Source organism: Cupressus sempervirens, chromosome 5 (assembly GCF_028749045.1).
Source record: "Cupressus sempervirens isolate cs-2001-9-10 chromosome 5, ASM2874904v1, whole genome shotgun sequence".
Lineage (NCBI taxonomy): Eukaryota > Viridiplantae > Streptophyta > Pinopsida > Cupressales > Cupressaceae > Cupressus > Cupressus sempervirens.
The window spans coordinates 353,663,745-353,683,657 of record NC_143122.1 but is presented as its reverse complement, the minus strand read 5'-3'; the positions used below and the strand labels follow the sequence as shown (position 1 = coordinate 353,683,657).

General features: G+C 34.1%; 1 protein-coding gene and 1 long non-coding RNA gene across 2 annotated transcripts in view; one reads left to right on the top strand and one right to left on the bottom strand.

Annotated features, from left to right (window-relative positions):
* Positions 1-478: 478 nt before the first annotated feature.
* LOC149556189 (uncharacterized) lies at positions 479-1,923 on the bottom strand. Its single transcript, XR_016364645.1, has 2 exons — positions 1,755-1,923; positions 479-923 (listed from the first exon to the last, which is right to left on the bottom strand). It is a non-coding gene; the product is annotated as an uncharacterized LOC149556189 (long non-coding RNA).
* The window catches only part of LOC149556187 (Putative methyltransferase family protein), a 78,917-nt gene continuing 59,643 nt past the window's right edge, over positions 640-19,913 (top strand). Inside the window, exons 1-2 of the mRNA XM_089830313.1 lie at positions 640-844; positions 4,925-5,053. Coding sequence (XP_089686439.1) covers positions 706-844; positions 4,925-5,053 — 268 coding nt within the window. The 5' untranslated portion in view covers positions 640-705. The remainder of the gene's footprint in view (positions 845-4,924; positions 5,054-19,913) is intronic.

Below are 19,913 nucleotides of genomic sequence, written 5' to 3'. Positions count from 1 at the left end.
GAAATTCAAATACAAAGATATAACATATTGAAATTATATTAAAAAGACATATTTATTAGTTATATATATATATATATATATAAGCAAGCATAATTTGAACTTATGCATTACATGAAGTTTTAGGAACAAGTTATATCAAATAGTAAAAAATAAACATTAATGTAAAATTAATAATAAATATATTTAAAATAAGAAATTAAAAATATTTAATAGATTGTGATAATTAATATTGATTAGACATCTTGTGTGAGGTGTAAGATAAAATGATATGAAAAAATAAAATCTTATCAACTTGTCACAAATGTGAAAAAAATAAAGTTATAATTAATACTTTCATTAATGCAAGATGAAGTTGTTAGAAAATATTTGTATTTTTTTGTTAAAAAAAATTAATTTTCTTCCCCACCAAAAATAGTATGGACTAATAAAATAGATGAAAAATATGATTTATGAAATACTTAAAAATTAGAAAAAGATATAAACATTTGAAATCTCATATAATCTTTTAAATTCTTGAATTTGATTGGTTAGTGTTAATGTAGATTGACATAAATACATAAATATTCTGCCAAATGCCAAAGTAGGAACTAATAACAATACTTGCGACTATAAATAGAACCTTTTTATACGTCGTCATGAGTCCTTGTTTTCGCATCGGTGGCGGGCGCAGGGAAAGACTCGCTACGGTACCTGGGAATACAGCAAATGGAGACGGAGGAAGATAGAGAGAAAGAGGATGAAGTCATGAGTGAAATACATCTTGGTTGTCTTCCGGATGCAAAATCCCATTTCACTCGATTCACTATTTCACCATCGGTCTCAACATCTACAAACCCTTTAACAGGTCTCGCCGCTTTTTAGCCTTCAATTCTCCTCCTCCTTTTTCCTGAGCTTTCTTAATCAGCATTCACTGCTTTAAAAACCTTAAACATGATCAGCAATTTTATCAGCATTTGCAGAATTCCTTTCACAATATGCGTGTCTAAAAGATAAAATTCTACCTAATAAGAAAACACCAATATTCACATTTCAGAACAATCTTCTCCTTTAAAATATAAATAATGAAAACTTTTCAAAGATATCTGTGATTCAATCCAGCGGGGGTTTAGTGATTGTCATATTGATTCTTCCTACTCTGGTTATTCCCACCGTTGATGATGTCAAGTGCAATCCCAGGTAAATTTTGATAAAAGATAATAACCCGAGGACTTGACATTCTAGCCCAAGGGTCTATGTTCGAGAGTTGAAATAATGTACGATTTAAGGAGTCGTGCCTTCTTTCAAACAATAAATTCTACTGTCAATGTTATCAACACATGAATTTAGCCAAACGACACTTCCAGATGGATTTATTTTCACCCAAAGCATTATGGGCATTGCACTACTCCACAGATGCTTTAGCCATGGCCACCCTATAGAGTAGCTTAAACAATCAGATACATGTCAATGGAGGAGCATGCGCTCTATATTTGGATCGGTGGCTTGTGGCTGGGCGGCACATCCTTGTGGGCAGCGCCTAATTTCTACTTTGACGGTCCATACTTTGATCCTAGGCGTAAAAATTGATATTTCTACATTGACGTTTGTACATGTTAAATTCTCATAACCCAGCTCGTGATCAATTGCACAGTAAATTCACAAAAGAAGCTCTATCTGATTTATAACAATTAATACTCTGGATCAATTAACTCAAACTACATAGCGGAAGCAAAATAACAGAAGCCAAACACACATAGACAATAACACAGATATACCTAGGAAACCCCAGCTTGGGGAAAACCTGCAACTGTTAGATCTTCTATTTAGCCTAACAATAAACTTCCTCTCAAAGTCTAATAGAATCCAGTTTACAAGTTTGCTACTGCAATCTTACATATACAGAGCCTAGCTACTTTACTTAGCTTGTAAGAAAAGAATGTTTTCTTGCTTTTTTTTGGCTTTAAATCATATATAAAATAACTTTGTGTTTTTCTCAAACTCACAAACTTAGGAAATAATTTTATAAAGAAAAAACAAAGTTGTTGCTAAACATCCAACTGGAGTTGCTTTAAAGCAACTCCACTCCACCACTCCACCTTCCAAGCTAAACAACAAAAATCTAACACTCCTTAGCGAGGAAGGTGTTCTACACAACACCCAGCTTACCCTAAAGAATAAAATCTTATTCTTCACCAAAACCTTGTCAGTATATCTGTTATCTATTTGTTCATAGGAAATTATTGGAGTTCCGCTATCCACTTCTCCACTCAATCTTTGATGAAGAAAACCTACAATTGCACCTTCTATCCAGCTTCAAGAGTAATAACAGACTACAAGATTGCCACAACAGTTATACAGACATAACTTCAGCTTCACAATCTTCTTTCTGCTAAGAAAACAACTCTCATTGAATGTGCACACAAAAACTTGTTCTAAAAACTACTTTCAGAAGAATCTAAAAATTCACAACTGAAAGTATAGCAATTTTCTTTTCCCTTCTTCCTCAGTTTCTCTTGGAAATCTCTTCCACATGATATATGTAGGAAATCTCTTCCTTTGATATATCAAGGAACTCTCTTCCTCCAAGAATCACTTCTTCAATGTCTCTTCAAAATCTCTTCTTCTCAACATATCCAGGAAGTCTCTTCCTCTCATTATATTGAGGAAATCTCTTCCTCTGAGAAATTTCTTCCCTAATGTCTCTATGCAACTCATCCTTGCTCCTTGGATCCACACCATGCACTTCTCATGCCAAAGGATGATCACCATAGCTACCTTGCAACATATCTTTACTCGATCACTGGTTGCCATAGCCAAAGAAACTAGAGACACTTTTTTTTTTTCTTCTTGTAATCTATGTCATAGATCTTGGCTCTATATGCAGGGTTCATTTTTCTGATACCATTTTAATTTCTTATAGCTTTGATACCATGTTAAATTCTCATAACCCAGCTATTGATCAATTGCACAAAAAATTCATAGAAAGAAGCTCTATCTGATCTATAACAATTAATAGTCTGGATTAATTAACTCAAACTACATAGTGGAAGCAAAATAACAGAAGCCAAACACACATAGACAATAACACAGGTATATTGAGGAAACTCCAGCTTGGGGAAAACCTGCAACTGTTGGATCTTCTATTCAGCCTAACAACAGACACTATCTAAAGTCTATAGAATCCAATTTACAAGTTTGCTACTGCAATCTTACATATATAAAGCCTAGCTGCTTTATTTAGCTTGCAAAAAAAGAATGTTTTCTTACTTTCTTTGGCTTTAAATCATATATAAAATCACTTCTTGATTTTCTCAAACTCACAAACTTAGACATATTCTCTTAAAGAAAAAACAAAGCTGTTGCTAAACATCCAACTCGAATCACTTTAAAGCAACTCCACTCCACCTTCTGAGCTAAACAACAAAAAACTAACAGTACATCTATTCTACAATGGTTAAATTGAGGTTGCAATATTTCCTATTTTTTTGTGCAAAGAACAAAGAGGATAGTTTTTTAAATATATATTTAAAATATTTATTAGTCTGGAGTAAGATTCTAAACAGTTTGATGCAAGTAGCCGAGTAGGGGTTTTTAGTACTAAAACAGTTCGGTGTAATTATCTGAGCAGGGACTTTTAGTACTAAACAGTTCAGTGTAATTAACTGAGGAGGGGATTTTAGTATGTAGGAAGTTGAAGTTAGTCAAGTTGTTAGTGTTTTGTAGTGCATGCATGTTGGTATTGTTTTATGAGATTAGTGATTGGAAGAGTTCCATGGGAAACTCCACTTGTTGGTTGATGTCATGTCTCTTTGTCTCAAATTTGCATTATTTCAGATGTTAGTGGTGAATAGAAGTGTGCATTGTAGAAATCATTTCTAAGTGTTTTGGCCTTGAGATCATTTTGAACATCATATTTTATTTGTTATCATCACATATTGGTTTAAAACAGTTTAGTTCAGTCAAAGATTTAATGGAAGCATCTTCCTTTTTATTATAAGTGTATTTCTGTTTGTAAGAATGCTACAATTTTAACAGCACTTTGATGAGAAGAGGGAGAGCGTCCGCATCAAATTTTAACCTTCAAAAACTCTATCAATTCAGGATTCAATATTTCTGTCTAGAAATCACAGTAGTCATCCTGCCTTGCATGATTTAATTAGTGTGGGGTAAGCTTGGATCACACCTTGAGATTTGTGAACATGGATTACACAAAGATCTACCCCATAATCATATCATCACCTTTTGACAAGTTGGCAAGAGTTACAGCACAGTATTTGAATCATGATAACATTACAAGTGCTCCCCATTACCTTTACTGCACAGTCCTTGGATAACTTATCTTAGACTGGATATCTTTATCATGAATTCAAAGGTTAACTGTTAATATTCCTTGTGGTTCACCAACGAAGGCGATAACTGATCATTTATATGGTGCAGAGTTGCATCCATACTACAGGTGGTAGTTGGGAATAGACATATTTATTGTGCTACAGAATGCTTTGATTCATGGCTATTCTCCTTCTTGATATTCTTATTTTTATGCTCTGCCTTCAGGTAAGGAGTGTTGAGCTTTTTATTAAAGTCAAGGTAGTGGTAGTGTCTTAGATGGCTCACATTTTAACATGTTGGATCTGTGAATTTAAAATCCCTTTTGAATGAAACTCGGAGGAAAGACATCGTAGCAAACAGTCAACAAATTATCGAGAACGTGGTAAAATATGTATATCACCAAGCATGGTGCATTCTTTTATACATAAGTCTGTGTAGTTAATAACTTGCATGTTGTTATACAAATTCCAATCGACTAATTTAGTGTCTTAAATTTTCTTTTAAACAACTTTTAGTTGAGTAATTTATGGTTTTAATTTTGTTACAAGATGCTGGACTATTCATATATACATGTTATCTGTTTTAATTAACTATCTGATTTATGTTCTTTAACCAGGAGACTTTCAGGAAAACACAAATAGCAGTTGTTTCAGTAATGAGGGAGAAGCTTCATCATGTCAACGGTTACTAGTTGACAAAGATGGAGACCTTGTATTAGCTCGTAGAAAGCCGAACCCACATAATGGTAAGAACCTAAATTTGAACTCTATTTTAGTTCCAACAAAGCAAATTTTCAAAGCCATACTTGAAGCAATCTGAATATTTAAGTGCTGCTTTACTTGGCTTTTTGCACTTATTTTCCATTGTATCTAATTAGTGTTATTGATTTTCCACAATTTATTACAATTTAAGTGAGTAGTTACTGGTTTAAATTCTGTATGAGTTTTCTAACATCAACATTTCGGATCGCACTCTGGGATCTATGATCAGGATGCCAATGAGCAAGAGATGCATGACAAAAGTAATAAGAGTTGTTCCTGATGATGGAAACAGAGTGTGATCCTAAGCATTGATGTTAAAAAATTCATACACAACCTAAACCAGAAACTACTAGCTTAAATTGTATATAATTGTTTTTATAACCAGTTAAAGAAAGATGACTATTTCAGTGGTGGAAGACAGAGAAAATGAAAATAAATGGGACTTTGTTGACACAATCAGGAATAGTTTGGTCAGAATAGCAATTAAAAACATATCTATATTCTGTTGAAAGTCAATTAGCTTTCTCTCATTGTACCTGAACATCAATTTGATGTGCTGATTTTCTATGAGTATGCCATTAATGATTGGTCATGAAAGAAAGAAATAATGGCTTAAAGTTTAAAAACAGATTGAAAACATGAAAGGTTTCTATTCAACATTTCTATGCATATATGGGTCTCCATTTTCTTCTGAATCTTCAACATTACTCAACGTAGTAGGGCAACTTATGGCTTAAAGTCTGGATGGGTGTCTAATGTCTGAATGCTGACCAACTGCGAAATACATGGTCTTTACAAGTTTGCTTGCACAATCTCAGGTATTAATCTTCACTATCCAGGAAGATTGACCTCCTGTGAGATGAAGTTTCAAAGTTGAAAGTTTGCTGCTGTCATTACTAGTATATATATTGCAGTGTAACAAGGGCGGCTGAAAGAAATAGCATCAACTGATATTACATATACAAGCTTCATCAGAATTCATTTTTTTTGAAAGGAAGCACTTTGAATAAACAAAATTATCTTTTACCACAAAGACTTGCCCAGAAGCCAACCATAAATGATTGATAATCATTCCTCTGTAACAGAAGCCAAGAACAGCTTCTGAAAGAGGAACTGTTTTGGTCTTAAACTCAGAATGAGTTGGACCAATCTGCTGATCATAACATAATTTTGTTCTTAAAAACAGCTACCTATGAAAGATGAATTATTAGTCATGTAAACTCTTCAAAAACTCCACATCCATTAAATTGATTCACAGTTGATCAGGAACATTCACCAGCTTTCTTGCCAAAAAGGTCTCAAAACTATTGTATATTCTGGCTACACGAGCCTGAAAAATGGAGAATTCAAATAGAGTCAGCTTCTATATATTCCTCATGTCAGTAGTGAACAATACAAGAAGGAGCTTGCCAATCATATTACTGAAGGAGAAGACAAAGAGGCAGTCTTTTCTCTTCTGGCAGACAAAGCCCAAGGTTTTGATTGTTTCCTATCTTAACTCTACCAGTGGTTTAGGATATTATAAATTGAATTTCATCAAAATGATAGAAAAACAAAGAAAAGCAAAGAGAGACCCCTAAATTAAAATTATAGATCACTTTCTTAAACAAACTAAACCTTGCAGTGAAGATCGGTTTCACATCATTTTCACAATTCACTCTACACGACTACTCTTATGATCATTTAAAAAATCATGGCTAGAATGTGTCAGGTGCTTTCGGCAGAGCTAATCAGCAAGCCTCAATTTGGCTCCATCAAGAGCAGGCAATACTCAATGGGATTAAACAAATCCATACTGGATTAAACAAATCCATACTCAATTAAATCTTGAAATTGAAGTATTTGTATTAAGCTAGACATGATTAAAGCTTTTGGGCCTTTGGCAGAGGGAAGTGGAATTTTATCTGAAAAGGGTTTCAGAGATTTGGATTCTCAAGTCTCTAGGTTAGATTGATCCAAAGCTGCATTAATATGTTCATGTCTATTGTAAATGCCATTCTAACAAGATCTTCCTATTCTATGGGAAGATTGAAATTTCAGACAAAGTGATCCATTATATTGGTGAAGGCCTTAAGTGAAAAATTGTGAGCAAGGCAGCTGATCCAAGATGATCTAGGACTTAGATCAACTTGTGGTATTGTGGTGGTATCACAAATCAGGTGTATCTTTACTTCTGACTTTAATATGTTCCAAATATCCAGTCCAATCAAAAAGCACTAATTGTCACAAGGACGTGATTAAAGTTTCAAACCATGGAGTCCTAATTTGGCATATCTGGTGCTGCACAACTCTGACAGTTTCAACCTTGTTCTACACACACGTTCAATTGGTATTTGCAGAAATCAGCAAAATAAAGGATATGAATCATTGGAATGCAAGCGGTTGTGCATCATTTTATCACTAATTGTTCTCTTGGCCTTCACCCGTACATTAATTAGACAAGAAATATAGTAAAATAGCCGGCCAAATAGGAAAGTCTTTTGGTTATTACATTTTATCTCTTGGATCATTAAACATAACATTCATAATATAATCTTTCATGGCGATTCTGGCATGTGTTTCTGTTTGTCTCACACTCCTTTTGATTTAGTACTCTTGGTATTATTGGAGTTGAACTCTATTTCTTACACAAAGTTTAATTTGTTGCTTCTTTGGGACCTGCGTGGAGCCAAATTCCAAGCAACAAGGAGAGATTTCTTTGCACCATTTTCAGAAGTATATATTGCTTGAAGGTTAAATGATAACCAAGATTGGTGAATGATGCAACATACAAAATTCCAATGGTTACTTGTTAGACTTTGAAATTTATTCTTGCACAATAAAGGCATCATGTTCTACTAAAATAACAGTGTAGCCAAATAAGTCAATGGACTATAAGCCTAATGCCATGGTAGCAACTACTAATATATCTCGTTCTTATAATTAATTGTTGCATTCTCAAAGATGGATAAACATATGGTAGACTTCATTGTTGAGCATGAGAATCACAATAACTTGATGTCTTTTAGAGCGTTTAGAAGATGGAACTTGCCATTGATGCTTTACTAACAATGAGTGTGATATCCACTTCCTAATTTTCCCAAAAATCACAATTGTAACAAATTAGGATTAGGGTTACATCTTACCAATTAAATATCTTTGCAATAATGTGGCCTGAGGCTTGAACCCTGCAGTCATAAACAATATATACAGATATACACATACACATATACATATATATTCAACTAGGGTTACACAAACTACATCATATTCATAGATTATCAATAATGCTACAAATATATTAGGGTTTGGAGGAAGAGACATGATGGGTCTGTCCAAAGCTCTTTCTACACCAAGTCCAATAGGGATATCTACCACAACACCCTCACTTGGCGGCTTGTTCCCACTTTCCCCATCCTATCTCATCTCTCAAAAAACACATACCATCTTCCGATCGACTCTTCTACATAAGGGTCCTCTTGTCCTAGAGGCCATTATGGTCAACTCTAGGATAACCTACTTACTTGGTCCTCTCAAATCCGTTTTGCTTACACTTATGGCCCTTCCTACAAGATGGGTTGCAGACACTTGAGCACATCGTATATTCTACTATGAGCATTCATTTTAGCATCGTCTATTATTTTTATGGACGTGGATATAGCCATACGATAATTACTTTTAAGAAGGAAGATGCTGAAGATGGCTGACTTGATATAATATCAGCATGCTGATCTGAAGGTAATTTCTTAGATGTAAGTGTTGAGCAATCTCTATGTGTCGATCTTAGTCCTTTTGTGTGCTCTTCGCACTGATTGCTGTAATAATCCTTGATTATTGTATTTGCTGATGCAATAGACTGCTGAATGTATTTTACTTGCTCGCTGGTTGTGTTTTGATCTTATGATTGTCTTTTGGTTTGATTGTATTTGTGTGACTGATTATTCTTGTGGATTCATGAATGATGATTCATAAGTGATCCTTGAATGACTGGATTATTTTTGTTATACTTCACTGGTGAAGGGGTCACCACCTTTCTTTAGGCTTGAGTCACCACCCTCCTTACTGTCCTTTGAGAGTAATAAATTTGTTTCCCAATTGGCACCCCTTTGGGTCTTCAAATGCAACCTTCTCTTCTTTATATCTTCCAATGTAGGGAGAGGTCACTTCTGTTCATAATTTCTACCCTTTGAAAGAGTCGCAACCTTCCACAATTTGCACCTTTTAGAAGCCTACAACCCTTCATAATATATGCCCTTTTGAAATAGTTTACTAGTTTATTTTCCTTTCCTTATTTAATTCTTCCTTGATTTGCATGCTTCTTTCTTTATTCCTTTCTTCATCCATTAGATTTTTCTTGAATTAACATCTTCAAACTGTCTTTTCTTAATATCCATCCTTTGAGTCTGCATATACTTCCTTCTTAATTTGCATTAACATATTTATTTATATCTGCATATATTACTCTTTTATAGCTACACATTTTCCTCTTTTATATCTGCATATATTCCTCTTTTATATCTTCATATACTCTTCTTACGATTCTTCTATAAACTCTTCTTACAGTTATGCCTTCAACCTTTCTTTGATCTTCCCTATCTATTCTCATTTGCAGATCTGCAAATGTAAGTCTGATAGAAACTCTCTCCCCTCAAATGCACTCTTAATATACCTTCCCGTTGTGGGGTTTTCACACCATTGCCCCATTGCAAATGGGGACCCCCCCCTTTTGCTTTAACAAGTAGAATTTGTTGTCTTAGGTGGTTTTAGTTGGCAACATATTCAAGTCTCCAAGACCAAGGGTGAGTTTGAGTAATTTTGGCCTGCTAAGAAGTAATATTTGTTTGGGGATACCACTTGAGAAGAGATTTAATGACAATGAGAGAGAGGTTCAAGATAATTAAAGGAAAAGGATAAATCATGTTTGGTGGAAACCTCTCTCTAGAGGATTTCCACCACATTAATCCTCTCAAACCAAAATTTTCCCCCTTTTTACTTTATACCAAAATAGACTTTGAGCAAGTGTTAGAGGTAAGGAATGATGAGTTGAGGCAAAATTGATTGATAATAAGGGAAGTATTGGAAATTGTTGAAGGGGAAGCTAAAACATGTTTAGTGGAAATCCTCTCTAGAGAATTCCCATAGTGGAAATGTTAAAGCATGCAGCTTCGGTCTGACAATAATTGTGATATGCACAGTTGAAACTGATGATCATATATATATATTGTCTGAGATCATTTAAGGCATGATTGAAACTTATTTTGATTCCTTTGATTTTAGATCACTATCGATGTATATTATATCGGGTTGCTGTTCATAATGATTGGTTATACATTATTAGACTTGTGTTAAGTCTATAACAAATCAAGTATGATTAGTTAACACCAAACAGGTGTGAGGATGAATGTTCATGTCTCCATTTGGAGACATGACCATTCACCCCCATACCCTTCCACATGATATGTATACTTCATCCGCCCGAATAAGCAAGGCATTGAAATCAATTAATACAAGTACATCAAAGGATCAAAGTACATTACAAGTTCAAGAACATTATATTATCTCTGTTATTTCTGTACTAACATATACAGATTCTAGAGCAAATCTATTCTTTGTCAACAATGTTCATACCTACAATAAAAGCTGTGCATCAGTCAGCCACGAATTTGAAATCTGGTAAGAAACTTTACAAGAAATCCTCTCTCCAGTGAATTCCAACCACAATAATCCTCCCAACTTGGAATTTCACCCTTTCCCGTTAACACTAATTTTCTCATGCATATGAAAGACAAATCAAATGGTTAAATTAGAGAGTTGTAGGAGAAATGAATTTTAGTGCTAAGTGTTTGAAATTGGGATGATTTTTTTATTGTGCCGTGGAAATCCTCTGATCTGAGGATTCCTACTGTAGAAATCTTCTCGCCTTAGGATTCCACTTGAGAACTTTGTCTTCAAACCTCTAGAAATACTTGAGAATTTTTTCATTGCAAGAAGATAGAAAGGTTTAATCTTGAAGAGAAATCCATTTTGTTCATTATTGATGTGATTTTATTTTTAGATTTCTTTCATGAACTAATGAAGCTTTCTTTTTTGTTTTGCAAGGCAAAAGATGGAAAGGATGTCAAGGTTGAGCTTAAGACTTGAAGATGAGAATTAAGTAGATGCTACAAGAGGATGGCTCAAGCCCGAGGACTCAAGTGAGAAGGAAAGATTCATGTTCAAGCTATCAAACTGCAAATTCAGATTGAAATCAAGAGGAAATTTCGGAAGGCAAAGAAAATCCAGCCACATGTCTTTAAGAAGAATCAAGAATTACATCCAGTTTACAAGTCCTAAGTACAAATTCAAGTCAAGACCATGAGAAAATTTCAAGGGGATGGAGGAGATTCGAGGAAAGTAAATTGAAGGCGTATGCCATCACTGTCATCCTCAAAGAGTTAAAAAGTAAATCAATAGTTAATTTCTAACAATTGAGCAAGAAACATTTGCAATTTTAAAAAACACCTTCTACAAGCCAAGACTCCAAACACAGGATAAGGATGATGAGGTGGAAATTGGTTGTCTCCTCTAATCAGAAATTTTCAATTTCAAGCATAATAAATCACAATATGCCAAGTGTCCTATTGGCTATCAAAATCTTATTAATTTTCTTATTGGCCCATGAATTGGTGGTCTCATGTAATTGGTTATAAGTTTGGCAACCTTAATTAGGGTTTGTAGGGAGAAATCTTGACATGTGATCTTGAATCAATCTTAGCCATTCGTTGTAATGAAACACCTATGAAAGGCCATGGCCTTCTCATTTGTAATTCATGAGCTTAGGATATTAGACTAGGAGAGAGTTATTAGTGTAGGAGACTATAATAGATTAGCCAAAGCAGAGACTCGATGAAGTTGTTGCTATAATGCTTGTCAAAGTAGTTGATAATTCATTGTTGGTTTTTCATGAAGGAATACTTAATATTGCTTTGAAGTGTTGTATGGTTTCCACAATCTTCCACTTAAAGTAGGTTTCTTTACATGTTGAAGTAGTTTAGATAAATTGAAGTTGTTGTAGATGTTTACTTCCTTGACTCTAACAAATCTAGGTCGTTAGCCTCTTGCTGATGGTAGGAATGCCTTATGTGATAAGCTAATGATTGAATGCACTTTACTCCAATTTATGTTGAATATTTAGTTTGCATCCATTTGTTGGGATTGGAGAGGAGATATTGATTTGAAAACCATTTCAGTGGTCCTTAGAAGCTTACACTAGGTGGGTGGAGTTGTTGGCGAGATTACATCTAGTAGAGTCCAAGTCATTCATGATTCCTTGCATTTATAGTTAGGATTAGTATTTAGCCAGTTTAAGTTTGAGTTGAATTGGAAAGGTTTGAAGATCAAATCTATATTTCCATTGCACATTGTAAAGCCAAATCTATAAGAGAAATAGTTGATATTCATTGAATGAATAGCCTAAGTCCCTTTGTGATAACTGGCATATCACATCATAGAATTGAGTGAAGTCTACGATTAAGAAAGAACCTTGAAATCATTTCATGATCTTTCATTGCAAGCTTAGCATGAGAGATGACCTTATATCAATAGAGGATTGAGTGTTTGGTGTTTCTCCTCGAAACATAAAGTATTTGTTTCTGCATGTTGTAGTGGAACAAAACTCACATCATCACTTCCCAAGAGTGGTGTCTCTTCCGCTTTCTCAATTGTCCCTTAACTAACTATAAATTGATGTTCTTTATTTCAACCTCAGGTTTATTTTTGAATTCTTCTCCAATTCCAACCTGATCATTCTGTTGGGTGGATATTTTGCAACCGATAGTTTTCGGTAAAATCTAGTTGCAAAATAGGATGACTAGCCACAACGTGTGAGACAAAGTCTCTCCTACATTAAAGGGAAGACTCCCCCTTCTCACCATTCCTTGGATCAACTCAAGGTAAGCAAGAAGTTGAGAGGTTTTGTAAGGGGTGTTACCAATATTCTTTCCTCTTAGCTTTCAGGAAAGAATCCACTTACTTGTGGAGCGAGTAATGGGCAAGATGAAATCTCTAACTACACTTCTATCTAATAATTGGAAATGGTGATACCAATAAACCAACACTAACTCAAAGGCTAGCTAAAAACGTACTAGTTTGGCTTTAAGTCCTATTTTAACCTATTCTATAAGAATAACCTCTACCATTGGGGCATGAAGACTTCCAGAGGTAGGCAATTCTAACTATTTTTCGTGAATTTGAGATGGCAATACAAGCTACAGTCAAAGCTCCTAGTCTATGTATTACCACAACTGTTCTCGGTCAAAGCTTTGGCTCCGATTTCTTCTTAAATCGCTATGCTCTATTATTGAACACACAATAATAACATGAATCAAAGACAATAGGCACAAGTTATAGTCAAAACTTCTAATTTGCTCTATCACAATTGCTTCTAGTCAAAGCTTCGAATTCAATTGCTTCTTTTATTCACTTTTCTCCCAAATTTGTACTACAAAATCAAAGTTGTGCTTGCACAAGTCTGATAGAGCTTGCTTGTATACAACAAAAGATGATTTTTACAATGAGGGGGCACTCCTTTATATAGGCACATGAGTTGAGAAAAAGATGGAGGAAAAAGTGGGAGCAACTCAACCAACTTTGACTTGGTCTAACTAATGAGAGAAATTATTGGGTTACATGCAATTGCACATGCAACTCGTATTACATGTAATTACATATTTTCATGTAATACATCCTCTTCAATTACAAACATGAAAGAAGAAGAAGAAGAAAGATGAAAGAGAATTGAAACAATCCTAGGGATTGTCTTGAAAGACCTTGTACTTGGTGATGCTATCTCGGATGATCACAAGAATGGGAGTTCCTGTATTTTGTGTCACTACATTCACCTTGATAACTATGGTCTTGCGTCTTTTGATAACCTCTGACTCTCTTTGATGAATTTTTCGTTGTCATTTAAAATCTTGATGTGATTATGCTTTTCTCGTTCAAGTTGTTGTGAATTCTCTTTTGTAGATTGACATATTCTGGACTCTTTGACACTTTAAAAACCTTCTTGACGATGTTTGGATGTAAAATCGGAATAACTTTCCATCATCACCTTTAACTTAAAAAAAAAAAAAGTAAAGTGCTTGGCGCATGGGAATTCATGCAAATGAAGATTGCTGATTCTAGAAAACGCGATTTAGGTTTTCAAGACGTTATTGCATGGAAAATGGATTACATGTATGTGCAATATGTAATAAGGGATGGAAAGTGAGATGAGATGCAAATGCGGATGGAGGATGCGCTTTACATGTAAGTGCGGATAATGTATAGGATGTGGAAAAACATGTATTTGCTCATGGAGGCGTGAGTGCATATGGAGAGATGAAAATGAAAGAGGAAAATGAGATTACATGCATGTGCGGATGGTGAATGAGATGTGAAGTGTTGTGACATGGAAAGATGGAAATGGAATGAAATGAAAAGTGGAGTGAAGTGAAACGTGCTCAAGTTCTTGGGAAAGAACTTGCAATTTCTTCCAAAAGAAGAAAAACCAAAAAAGAAAGCAAGCAAACAACGAAAAAAAACACAAATTAAACACATGCCTTTGGTCTTAAACTCAAACATGTCACCAAGCAAGTTGCTTTCAAGTGCAAATTCGAATTTGGAATTTAGGAAAATTCAAAAAGTGTGAAAATGAGAGTTTTCATCATTTTTAAAGGAAAAATGCACTATTCATTGCATATATTTGAACAAATGTGCGATAACAAGCCATAATATGCATGGAAATAGCAAGATAAGCATGAATTGATGAGTAAGTTTGAAAATGTCCACCCACTTGGAGGTTATGAGCCAAAATAGCAAGATTTATAGATTTGAAGACCAATTCTTCCTCAAATCAGGATTTTCGAACAACTTGTTGACATTTTCCGTACTTGCATGTAATGGACATTCAATGGTCGAATTTGACATGAGAATGCCAAAAACATAGTCTCCAAAGACAATAGCATGCATTTAAAACTCAAAAACGACCCCTATTGATCAAAGGTATGGGCTGGAAATGCCATTTTTTGAGTTTTTTGAACAAAAACGTGACTATTTTATGCAAAAATTTGGGCCGTTTTTTGCAAAAACATGGGCAAAAAATGCATGTTTTTGAGTCGTTTTTGATTTGAGAATACAAAAACGACTTTCCCAAATGCATATACATGGACTCAAATGCAATAACTTGGCTCCAAAATGCAAAAAGTGGATAAAAATGCCAATTTTCTGGGTTTTTTTAGCGAAAACCTGATTATAAAAGACATGAAACAAAAACATTTTGGCTTCCAAACACCAACACGTGAGCCAAGATGTAATGCAAACCACTAAAAATGCCAAAAAATTTCCTCCTCTTACAAAAACGTGAGCCAAAAATGAAGATTTTTGGTGATTTCCTCCAAAATGTGCCTTTGAATGGAGTTAAAAATAACAATTTTTAGCAAGAAACTTCAACATTCAATGTTTGAAAACCCATAGATTTGCAAAAATGCCAACAATAAAGAAGATTTCAAGAAAAACCATGAAGGAAATCAAGCAAAATCCTCAAAAACATATTCTTGAGAGCTCTTTGCATGTATTTTCTCCAAAAACAGGTTTTGGAAGGGCATGAGCATGAGTTTTAATGCAAAACACACCTATTGGAGGTGAATGCATATTTTAAAAACTCACTTTAGTTCAAAACTCACCTTTTAGATGTGTATGCATATTTTTAAAACTCACCTTTTGGAGGTGAATGCATATTTTAAAAACATGCACTTATATATTAAGGCAAAAGCTCAGCTTTTTGATGTCATTGCACATTTCAAGTGAGTTTACATGCAATGGTATCAAAAAGGACCACCTTTGATGACTTTACATTCTAAGTTGAATTTTACATACACTGGCATTAAAAAGGTCCACTTTTGATGGATTTTACATGTAATGACATGAAAACGGTCCACTTTTGATGACTTTAAATGATTTAATAAGCATATGTCAATTTTAATTTCAATAAAATATTATTTAAGTGGGACATAAATTATATTTACATATCATATTAACAATATAACATATAAATATCATTTAATAAGTAATATTTACTAGAGTATTTGATTTAAAGGTCAAAAATTAAATTGAACTATATAGTTAATATAGTCACTTAAGTGAAAAATCAAAAAGCAACTCAACTTAAAAATATAACATAAAGTGCACTATAGTTATTTAAGTGAAAACTTAATTGATAAAGTAACTTAAAACATAACATAAAGTGAATCTAAGTAATTTTTTTCTTAGTGTGAATGTCAAATTAAAAATATAACATAGTATTTTTACTTCGTGGTGCTGCATCAAAAAGGTCCACTTTTTGGGCACTAGAATGGCTATATCTTTTGATTGACAACTCCGATTAAGCTCTAGGTTAGATCAAATCGAAGGGGAAACCGAAAGCCATGACTTGAGCAAGACCAAAGGACTGAAAACCAACAAACACACAATCAAAAGCAAAGAAAATGACGACGAAGGCCTCAAAAATCAAACATAGGCGCAACAAACAAAAAAACGAAAAAGTCTTGATGAAAGCCTTCAGTAAAAGAGTCCATTATATCAATTGGTACTAATTGGTTGATGAATACTAACCAATTAAATAATGAACTAAACTCAGAGAAATACAAAACTAACTTGGAAAAGTTTTGTACTATTACCTATATTTTGTGGTGACAAAATGCAGGACAACACATTTCATATTTTACTGTCCAATTTTCCTTGCTTCATCCATGTTCCCTTTCAAATGAACTCTTCCCCCCTTTATATCTTATGTTGAGGGAGACACACCTCTTCATTACATGCCTCTTGACCTTTCATTAAACTTAATTAACTTGTAATTATATTTAATTGTTATTTAATTTCATTAATTATTATCTATCATTAAATCTTATTTCAGAAAGGGGACATTAGAGTTCACACTTCTCAGAATTTCTTGTTCTGAAGCAATGCCAATTAAATCTGATTCTTTTGATGTGAGGGTCTCTAAATTAATCCTTAGTTCTCTTTGTCGTATACTTAATTTATGCTGTACAGCTTTGGTATTATCTCAAGCCACATGCCTGTCTTTAATTCAATTTTAGATTATCTCAACTAGTGATTGGAAAATAAGACAAGTGTTCTGTCAATTGCATAATGCCACAGTTATCTCCTTGAATTGTAGCAAGGGCATGCTTTCCTCACATTAAGATGAGAATTAGAAGTGTGACATCCAACTAGACTGTTGTGCATATTAAGGATGGAGCATGTTCACCTGATTTTTTAATTTGGAAATATAGAATACGGATCTAGAAACAATTATAATTACTCACACATGGAATAACTTCAGACATAAGGCACATATTAGTACAAACACTCTTGAAGAAACCATGCTGAAAACACCTCAAACATGAAACAAAATATAAATTTTTAAAAGATGCGCAACATATCCATGAATACGCAAGAATCATATACGTAAGGCATGGAATATACACTTATTGCATGAATCGACTCTTGCTCCCCTCATATGAATTCGATAACTTCTTAATATATCTTCCCAAGAGTGGCATTTCTTCCACTTTCTTAATTGCCCCTTCGGTAATTTTAATTGCTCTTCTTTATATCTAATTCAGGTTATTTCTGAATTCTTTTTCAATTCCAACTTGATGATTCAATATTTCATTTTCCAATTTTCTTTGCTCCATCCATGTCCTCTTTCAAATGAGCACTTCTCCCTTTTATATCCTATGTCGAGGGAGACGACTCTTTTTGACATGCCTCTTGACTTTTCATTAAACTTATCTAACTTGTAATTATATTTTTTATTCAAATTTTATTTTTAAATTTTAATAGTTATTATCTATTATTAAATCCTATCACAGAAAGGGGTAATTACAACTAGACATTATTGTTGGTTGAGCTCTATCTCAGTGACGTGTGTGGCTCATTAATGTCACTTTATTTACAAAATCAAGCCTCTTAAAGATTAAGTCCTTAGTGATGTAGCCATTGCCTTTGTAGTTATCATGCTACAAGCCAACTTTGTTTGTTTGGTGTAATGCAATCTATGAACCTAATTGCAAAATGTTGTCAAATTTATTGACAAGAATATATCTTGTACATTGGGATATGCCCTAAGGTCTCACTTATTGATGCCAAGCAATGCATGACATTAGTGGGTTCTAGAAATAAATTTGTGCTCTAGATGGGTTAGATCTAAATATAAGAAAGACATTTTTGTGGTAGAAATAGTGGAACACTGATGTTGTGGTATGTTAGGACGAGTTTTTGGGGTAGGGGGACAAAGGGCCTAAATTTCAGGATAGTGGGGTGACAATGACGAGGGGCGGGGAGGTGGGGGCAGGGGGGTGTTGTATATTGTACACCTAGAAATTGAAATGCTAGTTATGAAATGATGTTTTAATATGACATACCAAATTGAAATACTTGAATGTAGCAAAATTGCAACATGAATCAAAACCATTGGACATTCAACATAGTAACATGGTACAAACCCAATAATAACATAGTACAAACCCAATAGTAACATTCAAAAATCAAAATTCAAATAGAAATTCAAGTACCTGCCCTGGCTATAGTGTGGTTGTGGAATGACGGACCCAAGTACCCGATGTGGGGACGTTGTTGGCATAGGTACTTCGAGGTTTGGGGGTGGAGGTGTGAGTCCCCTACTTTCACTGGGTAGAAACCCACAATATACTTCCTTCAGTACTAAAACATCAATTTGACCTATTCTTGGAGGAATAAAAAGCTATTTATATATCTCCAATCCAAGTGCAAATGCATTGTGTGGTAAAGCATACTATGGATTTAGTTCTAGTTTTGCATCTTCCCAACACCTCACTATACTTCATAATTCCATGGAGTTTTGGAATGGAGAGAAGGGAGACCAATGGCCTAGATCTAGAAATGGTGGGGGATTATGGCGCAATATGGTACAATAATTGAAAATCTAGTTATAGACAAATGTAAAAGAAATAATATTTGAAACTATAAGCTTCTTGATGCTAAATAGATTGCATTGAACAATCAAACTTTTGAATATTAATAAAGTATTATATTTAAAACTATGATACATGAGTTGGCCATACCACAAGCCACAGAAATGGGCGTGGCAGCATCATTATTCATAAATGGTGGTCTTGTCTAGTCAGTAATACTTGGTTTTTATTTTTTAAAATGAATATATAATGGCATTTGTGGATCTGCCAAAGTTGCTTTTGTAGACCTTAATGATTTTGAACCACTGCAAACATTTTGGGTAAATTTTATTTGCTTGATCACTCTAATCAGTTTAACAAGAATTGGATCCTTTATTTATCCTCTGTTTCTTATATCTTTATATGGGTTCCAAATTATTTTTTGATAACTGCACAGTGTTGAAATTTTCATTCTTTCTATCTTAAAAGGCCCACATGATTATTTTGATTAGATCATTCATAGATAAGATTTAAAGTACCAGCTGCTCTTGCATGATACTGACATAAGAAAATATTTTGGAGTGAATGATCTGGGTGTATTATTTTCAGACCTATGTAAGATATTGATAGATATTTGAATGTACCTAGTACAGAGTTGTATAAAATTTTTGCTACGTACCCTAAGTGCTAGTTTGATAAAATGTTGGTCCTTTCTTTTAGGTTCTCTTAAGGTCTATCCTGCGGTTCGTGAAACTGTTAGCAGTGCCATTCATTAAATTTAATCAAATGCATGTTTTGGAATAAAAAATAAGGAGGCCTGTTAGGAGAAGGTTGGTTGGTGAAATTGATTCATAATCTGATAGTGCTGATTTGGATTGGATTTTTCCTGATTAAGTTTTTAGGAGCTGAA